This window comes from Sprattus sprattus (genome assembly GCF_963457725.1).
Source record: "Sprattus sprattus genome assembly, chromosome: 5".
In the NCBI taxonomy this organism is placed as follows: Eukaryota; Metazoa; Chordata; class Actinopteri; order Clupeiformes; family Clupeidae; genus Sprattus; species Sprattus sprattus.
In genome coordinates, this window is record NC_137924.1 from 14,867,480 (window position 1) to 14,881,405 (window position 13,926).

The 13,926-nt window shown below is 39.9% G+C and overlaps 3 protein-coding genes across 3 annotated transcripts; 2 read left to right on the plus strand and 1 right to left on the minus strand.

The window, feature by feature from the left end:
* Window positions 1-1,998, plus strand: cryba2b (crystallin, beta A2b; the record flags this gene model as incomplete). The annotated part of the gene is made up of 4 exons (XM_080838222.1): window positions 1-164; window positions 912-1,053; window positions 1,357-1,499; window positions 1,851-1,998. 4 exons carry the CDS (start codon window positions 1-3, stop codon window positions 1,996-1,998), a joined length of 597 nt encoding a protein of 198 aa, XP_080694348.1.
* Window positions 1,999-4,739: 2,741 nt separating this feature from the next.
* Window positions 4,740-6,322, plus strand: fev (FEV transcription factor, ETS family member; the record flags this gene model as incomplete). The annotated part of the gene is made up of 3 exons (XM_080838635.1): window positions 4,740-4,803; window positions 5,254-5,325; window positions 5,778-6,322. The coding sequence occupies exons 1-3, from the start codon at window positions 4,755-4,757 to the stop codon at window positions 6,320-6,322; spliced, it is 666 nt and encodes a 221-aa protein (XP_080694761.1). The 5' UTR covers window positions 4,740-4,754.
* Window positions 6,323-12,253: 5,931 nt separating this feature from the next.
* On the minus strand, window positions 12,254-13,105 carry cdk5r2b (cyclin dependent kinase 5, regulatory subunit 2b (p39); the record flags this gene model as incomplete). Its single annotated transcript, XM_080839570.1, has 1 exon — window positions 12,254-13,105. The coding sequence occupies one exon, from the start codon at window positions 13,103-13,105 to the stop codon at window positions 12,254-12,256; it is 852 nt and encodes a 283-aa protein (XP_080695696.1).
* Between the last annotated feature and the right edge of the window lie 821 nt (window positions 13,106-13,926).

Here is a 13,926-nt window from a genome sequence, read left to right on the forward strand (position 1 = left end):
ATGAACACACAACAACAGATGATGGAGCAGATGGGACAGTGGAGGGTCACTGTCTGGGAGGAGGAGAACTTCCAGGGCAAGCGCTGTGAGTTCATGCTGGAGTGCCAGAATATCATGGACAGGGGATTCCAGAAGATCCGCTCCATCAAGGTGGAAAATGGCGCGTAAGTCTTTCACTGGGTTTTTTCATTTGCTGGGATACAACTGTGCTTCTGGCCAGAGCGATGACAACTACAGCAGTGTGGCAGGATTATGATGTTATAAATGCCTACACATTCTTGGACTTCATTTGTGGAGAGAGCCACTACAGCTGTGTTTGCTCAATATCATGCTGCAGTGTCTCATGGATGTCTGTTAGGAAAGTGCTACAGTTTTCATTTACCTAGGGCTGGAGGACTGCATATTCAAAGATGTGATGTTATTTTATTATATTCTATTCATACAGTCAAACAGTCTTATTGAGAAGCTTAACAGTAGTTACATATGTGCTTTTTTGTTACTTAATGTATTTCATGCACCGGCCTGACTGTCTTACAACTACACAGTCAGGATATGATGTCAAGAAAAGGAAAAAATAATGGTTATATGTTGGTAAATGAAAAGCAGGGCGTAGTGGTAACTAGAAGCTGAAAGGCCAGCTGTCTGATATGAAGACAAGAGGTGGAGTGACTGATTGCCAGACAAAAGCTCTGCGGAAACAAAGCGAGGAGAAAGCATGCAGTGTTTGCTTTAGCCTTTGTCATCCAATCAGCAGGGCCTCACTCGCTGGTGGGTGTTGGGCATTGTGGGCTAACTATTTGATTTTCGATTCCTTTTTACCTGCCAGCAAAACCTCTTAAATTCTCTCTCTCTCTCTGTCTTTCTTTCCATTTGTTTTTCTCTATCCCTCTGTCTGTCTCTCCCTATTCTAGCTGGGTAGGGTATGAGTATCCTGAATATCAGGGTCAGCAGTTCATCCTCGAGAAGGGTGATTATCCCCGATTTGAAGCCTGGAGCGGAAACAGCAGTTACAGAACCGAGCACATGCTCTCCTTCAGACCAATTAAGTGTGCTGTAAGTTTTATTCAGAAAGTATAGCTTTACTGTGCAGGATGTGTACACACACAGAGACACACACAAACGTGGACACCCCCCACATGCACACACATACAAACAGACACATAAACACTGATGTTGTAGTGCTGTGTCACTATACATACAATACAAGCTTCTTGGGAACACTTCCTTGTTGATGGCTTATAATCACATTTTGTAAAAAGAGTTAATCCAACATAAATGTACTTTCATTATTTTTGTGTACCCATTCCTTAAAAATGGCACTCGTTACATAATATTATGTTTTCTCCATTTCACCAGAACCACAGTGACAGCAAAGTGACACTCTATGAGTGTGAAGACTTCCAGGGGCGCAAGTTTGAGATGAGCGATGACTACCCCTCCCTTCAGGCCATGGGCTGGTGCAGCAAGGAAGTGCCCTCCATGAAAGTCAATTCTGGAGCGTAAGTCTACCCTTAGTCACACATAGAATATTCCACACTGCACATGCATTTCCTGGTCAATATATTTTCAGCCCACTCACAGATCCCTAATGGCAATACTCCGTTCTATGTTCGTCTATTTAATTGCAAAGCTTATTTTATAACTGCACCATCATTCATAATACGCTCACGCTGAGGGAAGATATGTCTTATTATGTGTTATGTGTATTTCTCGAAGCAGTCCCCACAGCACTCCCACAAGACAATAGCAAAATGAGTCTGTGCCCAGACATCAGGGAGGTTATCTTATAGATGTGCAGACAGGCCTTTCACAGCGTGTGATAAATGAAACACTGGCCTTTCCCTCCACAGCTGGGTCGCCTATCAGTTCCCTGGTTACCGCGGATATCAGTACGTCTTGGAGAGAGACAGACACCAAGGAGAGTACAGAAACTACAATGAGTTCAGCACCCAGGCCCATACCAACCAGGTCCAGTCTATTCGTAGAATCCAGCAGTAAGTCCGGCGGCTGTTATGTACCTACCATGCCATACAATGTATTAAAATAGGCAATAAAGACTTTATTCAAACTTTGAAAAAGAGTGCTTGTGACAATTCCTTGCTTTTTTACCCAAAATAGTATTATTCACTTATCAAAAGTGAATCTGCCCTGCTAATCGTTTCTTTTTTTACCCTTTTTTGTGTCACCACAGAAAGTCGTTTATTTACACTTTCTACCACTAATGATTCAGTATTCATTTTATTATATTATCAAGCCTTTTGTTTTTGAAGCATTAATAGATTGCATTTGTTTATATATGTATGAAGACAGACTGCCTCTTTTAATAAAGTACTTACAACCAGAATATTTACATTTTATTTGAAGAACATTTAGATGTTAGATTAGGATGTGTCGTGTTCCTGTCAGATTGTATTTTCATCCCAATAAACAAAAGCATGAGATCACTTATGCTAATGCTTCTACCATTTGTTGTCGCAATGTTGTGTTGTGCAGCATGCAATATTATAAAATCCACAATTTTGGCCTCCCTACCCTTTGAATTCCACCAAGGACAGTATTGATGAAAGACACAAACAGCATGGTAGTGTTCTGGGACAGATTAGTCTGTTTTCCAGTTTTTCCGATTGAATTCCATTTCAACAGTGGAATTTGCTAGCCTCTATTTTGGTTTAGCCCTCTTTATTACACAATTATCCATATATCCCAGTTCAACCATCAGACGGACAGGATAACCTACATTCCAGGTAGCCTACATGGTTATGGCGAATTCCATACAGCTTTGAGCTGTCCAAGGTGCTGACCTGTGGTTTGAAGATTATCATGTCTACAGACACATTTCCGGAAATTCCCTAAATTCACAGAACTGTTAAGATCCCTTAAGTACATTATCCTCCAAAGTGTTTAAAAACAAAATAATAATGTCTTTACGTCATCGACTTTTAAATATTAAATCATTTAAAACTAAAACAAAGGCCTACTTTACTTTCACTGTATTGTTTTCTGGCGGTTTGGCGCACCTCTCATGTTCACTGCATCCTGTTGGGATCCGTTTCGTTGTTTGTTTGTCTAATAACGCTCCAGTCACGCATCCACATAGTCTTGGCCTGGAAACAGATCTTTCTTTTAAAACACATTGTCCCACGCCCAGTCCAGGATCTCCTCATAAATGTTCAACTATATACACACCTTTGTCAAACACGCACTTCTAGTTCAGCTGATTATAACTGCTGCACACTGCTGAAGTTCTTTAAATCCCCAACACGTTTTCGATAGAGGAGGTTTAATTCTCTTCTGGGTGTTTTTGTAACAGGAGAGGGTGAATGGCCATGGAAAGGTAATATTTGAATCAAGAGAGTTAACGCAACTATGACCCGCTGTAGTCCATGACTTGTAAGCTTGACATTTTAGCTTTTCTGAGTTTAGCAAACCAAGCATGTGTGTCGTATGGCAGTTGATTGTGTGTGTGCGGGTAATTCAGTTTAATAAATGTCAACAGAGACCGTGGTGATCTGCTATATAGTTGGCTGCAAGGAAATGCGATGGCTGTATGGTCAACCAGAGCTCCCATAACTGCGTTTCATAATCTTATACGTGATTGTATCAATGTCTAGCATTCGAGGCTTGTTTTAAGTTGCCTGCGATCTGTTTAAAGACTCAGGCAGCTAAAGCAAGTCTGGGAAGCTGGAGACAGAACACCAGGAGACAAACTCGAGTAGATGCATCAAGTCGCTAGCATGCAATGACTCCCTACTTGAAATATCTCCTCTGGACAGAATCCTGAACTCATCTGGATCGAAGGATCACTCGTGTAAGAAAAAAACCCGCAATACTTCAACATATGACGACGGAACCCAGTATATATATGTCAGGAAGTAAACCTATCTTTTGCAATGAATTATTTTATCAAATGTCATGCTACAGATTTAATTAAAAAATGTTATCAGATAAAAAGGGTAATGCATAATTCGTAATAAAAAAAATCTACATTTTACATACGGCTTTCATCACTGTCTTTTGTCACCTTTATAGGTTGCAGGCCACTGTGGCATTTATTTTTGATTCCCTGTTGAAAACTTTTAATGAATCTATTTTTATCGGCATAGGTAGCCTATATTATAGGCCAAGGTACGTTATGTAACACAGTTAGGTGCAGGGCCCATTTGAACTTAGCTATAGGGTTGTCACGGGCTAATGGCACATCATTCCGAGCCAACCAAATCATAAGGGATGGTTTTACATTTACGACCACGTTTCACTTCGATTATATGACACATGCAAGCGTAATGTCTGGGATAAAATGTTCTTGTGTGCTAAAACTCGGTCAAGCGTGATTTAAAAGGTAAATACTCTATTCCAACATGGAACAGGCCTTTATGTTTGCAAAGAGGTAAAAAGGCGGAAAAGAGAGAGGATCTGAACTGGTTTCCATGTCAAACACTTCAATTCTCCATAGAAACTCTGATCTTAACGCCGAAACTTTATTAAATCCTGATGGTGGATTGATAAGGCCGAATTTCTATCGGCTCCTTTTTATTGTGGAGACAGGGAGGGATGACAGAGGTAAATTGCTCTTTTAATTAAAGCAATGCACCAAAGGAAATTGCTGTCTGAATATTGTCTCAGAGATGGGGCTTGTGACAGTTGCCTGGAAACTTCAATCTGTCTCCCATTTATTCCAGATCATAGTTTTGAGATAAAGTTTAATAAAAATCTTTACCCGAATGAAAGCCAACCCTTCCAGAACAACAGACACAATGAGACAGGACTGCGGAGGAAACCTAATGTTTAACATGTATCTCTCAGGTATACTTGCTCTTTTGTATAAAATTGGATTTTTTTTAAGTTCTTACTTATAGGCTATTATATTTCCGTGGACGATTCTTGTAGTTCTGGGTTGCTCCTGGGCACTGATTGCTTGGCTTTTCAATCTGAATCCCGTCTCTTCTTTTGTCGGAAATCGGATATCCTTTTTCCTGAACGCGTTTCCTGGCTTCACAGCTCAAGTTCAGGGAATGCAACCGAAGCTCCAGGAGAACCGCGGCACTCTGAGACCTATCACAGCCCTTAATAGATTTAAATGTATAACACTTTTATTTTGTGAATTCACGTTTACTTTTTGTGGTATAACATTCTACTTTAAACTATTTTCTTCGCTTTAACTTAGGCAACATGGTATTGTTTTCACGGTGTTCGTATTTCTGTCTAGCCTGGAAATTAAACACATTGTAATCTAGTTATGAATCCTATATTCAGATCCTTCAGATCATCTACTGAAAGAAAGTAAAAACTCATCATGGAGCCCTATGAATACGGGAGTGCAAAAAGGTAAGTCGTTATTTTCGGGTGGCCTGGATATGGGTACAATTATGGGGCTTTAAACATAAATTAGGTCTACATAGTTATATTAGACTTTATCATAATTATTTGATACAAAAATATCTTTCTGATCTGTGTTTGTCTGCACCTGTGTTTTCTGTAATAGTTATTTGAATCTTTAAATACATAAAGTTACAGTTACAGTTTTTTGAAATGTTTTATTTTCTTGTAGCCTATGCGTAATATTTTTAGATTAGGCTATTTTTATTTTTATAAAGTTATTCGTCATGGCAATAAATACATTATTTTCCACCATATTATCATTTAATTTTAATTTCAATGTTAAACCTATTTGATGTCATATAAACCTAAACCCAGTGCATGCTCTCTTTGGTGTGTTTTCTGTTTAGAATGTTATTTTTGCATGTTACATTGCATAGTATCCGATTTTTTTTTTTCAGGTAGTGGACAAATTCAGCTCTGGCAGTTTCTGCTCGAGCTGCTGTCAGACAGTTCCAACATGTCTTGCATCGCTTGGGAAGGTACCAACGGGGAATTTAAACTGATCGACCCCGACGAAGTGGCCCGACGTTGGGGTGAGAGGAAAAGCAAGCCTAATATGAACTATGATAAACTAAGCCGAGCTCTCCGCTACTACTACGACAAGAACATCATGACGAAGGTCCACGGAAAGCGCTATGCGTACAAGTTTGACTTTCACGGGCTGGCACAAGTTTGTCAACCGTCGTCGACCGAACAGGCTTTTTACAAGTTGCAGAGTAATTTCACACCACTACCGTTTTCAGGTATTTCCAAGCTCAACCTGATGGCTCCAAGCGTTGGCCACTCCGGGTTCTCCTATTGGCCAGGCTCCCCGCCGACTCTTTACCACAGTCACAATCTGCAACCAGGGCCCTTTGGCACCGTATCTGCGCCGCATATTAGCTGCGTCAACAACATCAACAACTTAAATAATTTGAATAATATTAACAGTCCTTATAACTGAGAACCTTTGCTAAATTGGAGGGGTAGATCAGATACAATTGCCTACACGAAGAGAATGTAAAATATTTAATGTTCAACGAAAATGTCCCATTGCCCAAACAACCTCAAGCAATATCCTGTATTAGCAGTTGGTCCACAATATGTTATCCGATATTACATTTCGGTATAACTGTTGCTGAGACGACAGACGTAGCCTATCAGCGCCATCTTACGGCTGAAAAGTATTAGGCTTCGTCCAATTCGGGTCCATAGCTGCACGCAAAACCTTTTTAATACAAAAAAAAATAAAAAAAATCAATTGGCTGCCTATTGACACGTTAGTGTACACATTAAAACTGAAAAATCACTCCTATTATTCTGGAATATTCAGTTGTTAGGTTTTTGTAAGCCTAGGCTATATTCATATTCATATTTATCAGCAAGACCTTCAAGAAGCAGTAGGCTATGCCTAGTGTAGTGTTCATCTGGGCCTGTGTCATGTTTATCACAGGTTACCAATATTTCTGGTCTTGTCCATACAATATAGTAGGCTTTACTGCATAGAGCATTGGCTATGCTAAGTTCTCCCTCAAGCGAAGGTAATGATTATCACTAAATCTGAATTAATTCAAACAAAATGACTAACGAACACCCTTTTAAATTATTCAAAACTTTCAAATTAAAATTGCATCACCGACTTACCAATTAAACAGACCCACACAGAAACAGAAGACTCACTGCGTCATTGTCTTTTCATCCGGTCGACAAGGGTGTCTTTTAAATACATTTTTTTGCTTACCAAATGTTTTGTTTTTCTTTGTTAGTCTACGTTTTACCTAACCCTACCATTGTTTTTATATCAGGTGCTGTTTAGCCTACTGTTCTTATATCAGGATCTTTTTCGGAAGACATTTATTTCACGTGACCAGAAGAATGATCTATATTAGAGGCTATAGTTTAATGTGCAGTTGTGGACAACAGCGTTCTTAATAAGCCCTCTTATTCGAAATGTAACGTAGCCTATAGTTATTTAATGGTCGAAGTTATATGTTTGTGATATGTTTTCAGAAAAAGTTGTTTTATAGAGTTTACTGATGTCTTTTTCCTCTGTGTAAAACGTAAAACGACAACATTGATGGTTATGGAGATCTAACAATAAAAACGATTTGATGAAAAAAAAAAATGCAAACTATATGATTGGTATTTTTTCCTACTTTCAAGTTGTAACATTATTTAGCTTATCGGACAAAATCTATTCAATGCCACTTTGTCAATGACTTGAAGGAAGGTCGATCACAGCACCATGTATTGCCCATTTTATTTTCAATATGCTCTATGGACATTTAAAACCATAGTGGCCACAAGGTGGCATCACACGTCCACCATTTGTGTTAGAAAACCAGCAGCCAACTCCAGTTACCTACAATATAAAACGGAAAGAAGAGAGTTGTTGTTTTTTCAGTCAAAATTATTCGCTTTTTAGGAGAATATAACGGATAATAACACTATTTAACCTAGGCCTACATGTTGCACAGCAAAGAAAAGTGTTGCCTCTTGATCTCAATGTGCCAGCTAAAGACATAAAAAACGTTATATTTTATTGTATTCATAAATGAAAGACGACACACGGAAAATGTTTAATGACTGTGTATGGATTGAGAGGAGGGGGCTGATAAGGAACCATCCAGTTTATGTGACTTGCATATCAATAGAACCTTCAGGGAACGGGCTCTATTGATGGCAACACTAATGCCTGTTCTGTCACATTGAATGCATTTCAAGTCTGGACCTCTGTCTGCCTCGCCAGTGGGCTTTGCCAGGAGAGGCTAGCCACTATAGAAGCTCTGTGTTTAAAGAAAGGATTTAACTCCCTGTAACAGTTGCAAGAAATGCTTATAAAAACAAGACAAGTCATTCTGCACTGGCTAGTGAATAACACTAAAGTTATATAATATTGACCACAATCTGCGTTCTTAATGCCCACCTTTTTTTCATCAAGGAAAGCGACAACTATGGCAGTGGAAATGTATATGTAAATAAGAATGTATATCTGGACCCAATAAATACATAGAAAACATGCAGCACTTGGAACATATACTCATGGATGTTCAATGCTCAGAAAAACAAGGTGAAGGTTTAATAGGCTCCAAACAGGGAATACCGTATTCGTGGGAGTACAGGCGTTAATCTACGCAAGGCGCTAATCTGTCCTAAGTATGATCCTTCATCTCCCTTCTTACATAACACAGTACTGTAGGAGGGTGGGGATGTGGGACTCCCATGACGAGGCATGCCACATGTGAGACTAGACATAAAAAAGCAAATCAGGGGTCAAGTACTTATTTTAATGCTGATACCATGACGACAGCACATCGTGGATCTCATGACAAATAAGTACTTCAGTGATTTATTCAGACTCATTTGTGTAGTGAAAATAGATCTAAACATTTCTGTGGTTAAGTTTATTTAAAAAAAAATGGTGGTGATAAACCTCACACTGGCACAACAGTTTGTTGTTAAGATCAGCAAAGCTGTATGAGCCACCTATAGAAAGACCCAGAATATGTGCCAGGCTTGAATGGACCTCGCAATTGAGGGTGACTTTACCGAAAGACAATTTAAGGGAAATGTGGAGCAGGCTTTCCTGAAGTAGGCTGTGTCTGCTGTCCCTGGAGATCACCAAACCCCAGGCCTCTAGTGTGTTGGAGTGATTCTCTGACTCACTCGCTGTCAATGGAAAGGACTGCAATCAAGCCCCTCAAAGAGTTCAGTCACAGCACTGCACAGTACACCTACCCAGCCTCTAAAAATATCCCTCTGCAGCACAACACACTTAAAGAGGCAGGAGAGCAGAAGAGAGCAGAACAGAGCAGAAGAGAGAGGTGGGGAGGAATGTTATTAACCCAGTTTAGGTGTCTTGCGACAGCAAAAGTCCTTGATCTGGATTTTCTTATACTGTGTTTTCATTCCTCAGTTTTGAAGTATCATATTCAGGTCCACAAGACAAAAGCAGGAAGACAGAAAACGTGGACAAATGCAGCTATTCTGGTTACATATAGCCTCTCGGGAAATATGGAAAAAAGTCTTACTTTGGGCTCTTTATGCCATTAAATCACAGCCGTCACTGCTATTGTGAACCAAGGCCAGAGTGATAACAAATACAAACAAATAAGAACATCCTCCGTGTGAGATAATGAATGCAGGCATATCACTTGTGGGGACAGCTCCTTCAGCTCCCTTTGGACTGTCATCAAAACTAACTTAAGCAGCCGTGTAGCACATACTCCAACGACACCTTATACAATTGGATGACTCACAGAATCGAGAAAAACATGTCATTAAGGTTTGTGTGTGGAGATCACTGAGATACTTGAGAAATAAGTTATCAAGAAGATAGAGACTTCTATACAAAGCTTCATTTTATGTTTTTAGATAAACAAAAATAGGAATGGTTGATGGCCGTGGCACTGGTAAATATGAATTTGACCTACAGAAGAGAAACCCCTGATGATTTCCCCATTCATTACTCGGCCAGGCCAGGCCAATAGCACAGCACACAAACTCTTACCTGAAGCAAACCGATACAGGCAAGAATAAGGTGAGATTAGACTTCCCACATATAGCTGGGTATCTAAAGGTTTAGCTGGCAGCAAACAGTGGAGTAATCTTGTTGACAGATTAACAACTGCATTCGATTGAAAAAGAGAAAAGAAAGGAAACAGCAGGGACAAAAACAACATGGGAAGGTGACATTGTATAGACATAGAATAATAGAGAATTGCATAATCATCCCATGTTCTATTAATTGCTTGACCTACTGTGCACTCACCTGACAGGTGACGTCAGTGAAGGCACATAGTGCATCTAAGTGGGGTGTGTTTTTCCAGGTAATTTAGGCTAGGCATGGTCACAGTATGATCATATGTCCATTCCTTTCACTTCCATGCTCTACTATCTTTTCCATTCAGTAATGAAGAGGACATAGGCTGAGTTTAGATACCTCCAAGCCTTAAGTTAACGTCTACATTCAACACAATGGCTATGATGTCCAAAGCATTGTGTGGACTAACTATGCAGCACCTCTTAACCTCTCATTTTGTGGTGGTAATGTTGATGGAAAGTGTAGCAGCAGTACTTACTCCCCATAATTAAAGTTAATAAAAGACAGGTGTTTGTTCAAATCTTCAAATCTGTTGAGCTCCAAATGACTTAAAACCCAGCTGTTTACACTGACGATGTAATAATGTCTAGTGCCGGCAGTAACTCAGGCTCAGTGGTCCTGTGGTTACTATAGAGACGGGAGGAGCGGAATACGCAGGCGGTCTTGAATCACACGTTCCTCTGAACCAGCGAAGAGGCAGAGACTGCAGCAAATGCTGTCCAATCAACTAAAAGATCATTCATGCTGGCTGTTTTATTCACAAATTCTGGGGGATCCATTCATTCTTTCTTTTGCAGGCATGACGAACGGCTTGAGTCCTTACAGCAAGCTTATCAGTCCCGGCTAGAAATTGATAGATGACACATAATAGGGTCGAGAGACAGCATTCAATCTATCATTTGTATAAAGACATCTTATAATTGCTTGAGCAGCTGCAAATGTTATAGCCTATAGTTATTATCATGGGTCCACAAAAAGTAAACGTTGACTCAGTTGCATGGTGATGAGTTTGTCAGGGTAAACATCTACATCAAACCTACAGTATATCATTAGGTCATAGACTAAAACCTAGGCATTGGGTATATACATAATGGTGTTATTTTAGAAACATAATGGTTATATTCAAATTAAGCACCAAGGCTAGCAACTCCACGAGGCATGTGGAAGCCTCATACAGACACAAGAATACAGAAATATACAGTATTTGTATGAGTGCCTTTATTATTTAAGAGTCCAGCAGTCCCAGGTTCTTTAAACTCTGTATACAGTTAACATATGAAGACAGTGCACAATATATCAGTGCAATGTGAAAGCAATGAGGTAGGCAATGCTTGTGGGGTCATACTGACATTTTGTAACAGTATACCTTGTGTACATAGTATTTGCCTATAGAGGGCTGTGACATCTCCCTTTAAAATTACTTTTTAAATGTAATTCAAGTGGGTTGAAAAGAACAAGGTAAACCCCCCTATGTCAATGTGATACAGTCTAAAGAGGAGTTGTGCACTGTGCTATATGCCCTCTGAGGGCAACTGTTGATTCAAGGTTTAAAAGGGCAGTGTATTCAGTCTTAACAATACCTCACGTACATGCCTGACCCCATGTGCACAGTTTACAGAAAAATAAATTAAACCTGTTATTGTTCTGGAATGGATTATGGTCTAGCTGTTCTAGTGAACAGGCCTACAAAAATAGGCATATTAAACAACTTACAAACCAGTTAAACTGATTTCTCCCGGTTCAGAAAAAGTGCTAAATGTACCAATAGAGCTTCAAACAAAACAACAAAACATTCAAATCAGCAATAAATATAAAATTTGTCAAGAGCTTTTTCAAACAACGTCTGTTGGCACATTGGACATCTTGTCTTCAAAAGTAATTTGAAGTTTAACAAAGTCGACCTGCATTCTGGCCAGGCCCAGGCCAGCACCTTGGATAGTTCCCTTTGTCAACCTCACAATGCTGCCTTGAAATGTTTTTGTTCTTAAGAACAACGAAAGACAGTAAAGTGAATGGAAACACAACTTCAGAGTTGAAGCAGTATTCGTCACAGCATGGTACCACAGAGCTAAATTTGAATGGGAAAGTTCACAATCTCTTCGGCATGCAAATATTGTATATAAACCTCTTGGTGCCCAAACACTGATTTCTAAATTTTAACAAGCGGTATTAACACTGTTTTGAAGTAAAATAATGATTAAGGTCCCTGCAGGATATGCCACCCGACTGAGACAAACAGAAATCATATAGCATGTAATGTCCATACAATCAACTTGGCATTCAAATTATATCTCAACGATCCAGGTCACTTCCCTTTGCCTCTTTCGTCTCACCCTCGCCTTTGAGCTCCTGAAACACCTCAGTGAAAACATGAGGATCAATATTGATTTCCAGCATTTTATCACTTATGTTATCAATGATACCTAGTGCCAGATCCCAGAAAGTCTCCCGGTTGCCCTCCACCATGAAAGGAGTGATGGGGTAAGAGATTTCGTTGCCCATGTATGAGTAAGCCATATACAGGCAGGAAAGAAAGATGCCCTGAAGTTCGCCACGGTCGCAAACATTATCAGTGACAGTTTCTCTACAGATCAAGTAGACGAACACCAAGCTAGCTGGTGTGATGAAGCCTTGGTCCTGCCAGCCTTGTAACAGAAGGGTCCTGTCTACATTCCGGAACCAAATGATAATATCATTCGAGTTGAGTCCTTTGATCTTACAACACCTTCTGCAAAAAAATTCTCCGAGACAAAGTAGAAGCTCGCCAGTCGATGCTTGGACGATCACCCGTCTGGGAGAGACTAAGGATAAATTGCTCGGTTGTTTTTGCACAGAAATGACCTTTTTGCCACTTTGAGATGGTGTCAGGGGGGGATTCTGAGAAGGTACTGTTGGTACCGGCACTGATTCGCGATTCGGACTCAAGTGCTGTGCCGTCTTCAAATTTTCGTTATTTAGTTGCTGGGGATCCGGGTTAACTTTTTTGCCAATGTTCCTTCTAGCCGAATTGGTAACAAATCGTTTCAACGACAAGGCTGATTCCAGGACAGAATGTTTCTTAAGGCTTTTGTCGTTAGGTTCGGGTCCATCGACCACAATAGTCGTCTTCTGAGATGTCGGAGATAATGACAGAATGGTTCCCATCACTGCTGCTGGTCGTCAACTCTTGGTGGGCTTCGAAGATGTAATTTCCCACCTGCAGAGAAATGTCACGCTAACACGCAGTGACTCAATGCAACCTAGTGCGTCTCATTTGTAGTGTTGCAGGAACAGCTCTCGAGGCGATGCAGGGAGTTACAGCAAGGTTCCCGCTCAAGTTGTTGTTCTTTGACACCGATTGGGATCTTCAGTTACCTATGGCGTCAGAACTGCTCTAAAGAGCAGCTACTCGCGGTAAAGCAGACACAAATCTAATCTGTCTCAGTAAACCGGATTAGTGACTTGTCCTTTCTGATCCAACCAAACCTCACGACGTCTCTTAAGATTGACTGGGAATGGGACCTATTAGAGAACCCACTGTAAATTACTATTTGATTTTTAGTTTTTTGGGAGAATCAAGCCTGTGAACGTTGTCTACTATACATTTATGCTTCTAGTCTTTAATAAATCCCCTTAAAAAGTTGCATCTGTTATATAAAGTGTTTTCCTTTGAAGGTGTGTTCTTTGAATGTGTCTCTTTAACCAACAAATAACCAATGTATTACCTACAATTACATTTTGTATTGCATTTAGCTGACTTCTATCAGTGTAGATGATTCCAGTTTCTCTGATTGTGCTTAGACTACTTAGATAATACAATTTCACACATCTATACTATGACTTAAGCACCAAGACAACCTGTGTACGAATGTACGTCCCAAAACAGAGGTTAAACAAAATGTTCATGGGCTTCATGAATGCACATTTTATAGTCCGTCATCTTTATTATTTCCGTGATCTAATGCACTGGTAACTTTTGAAGACTT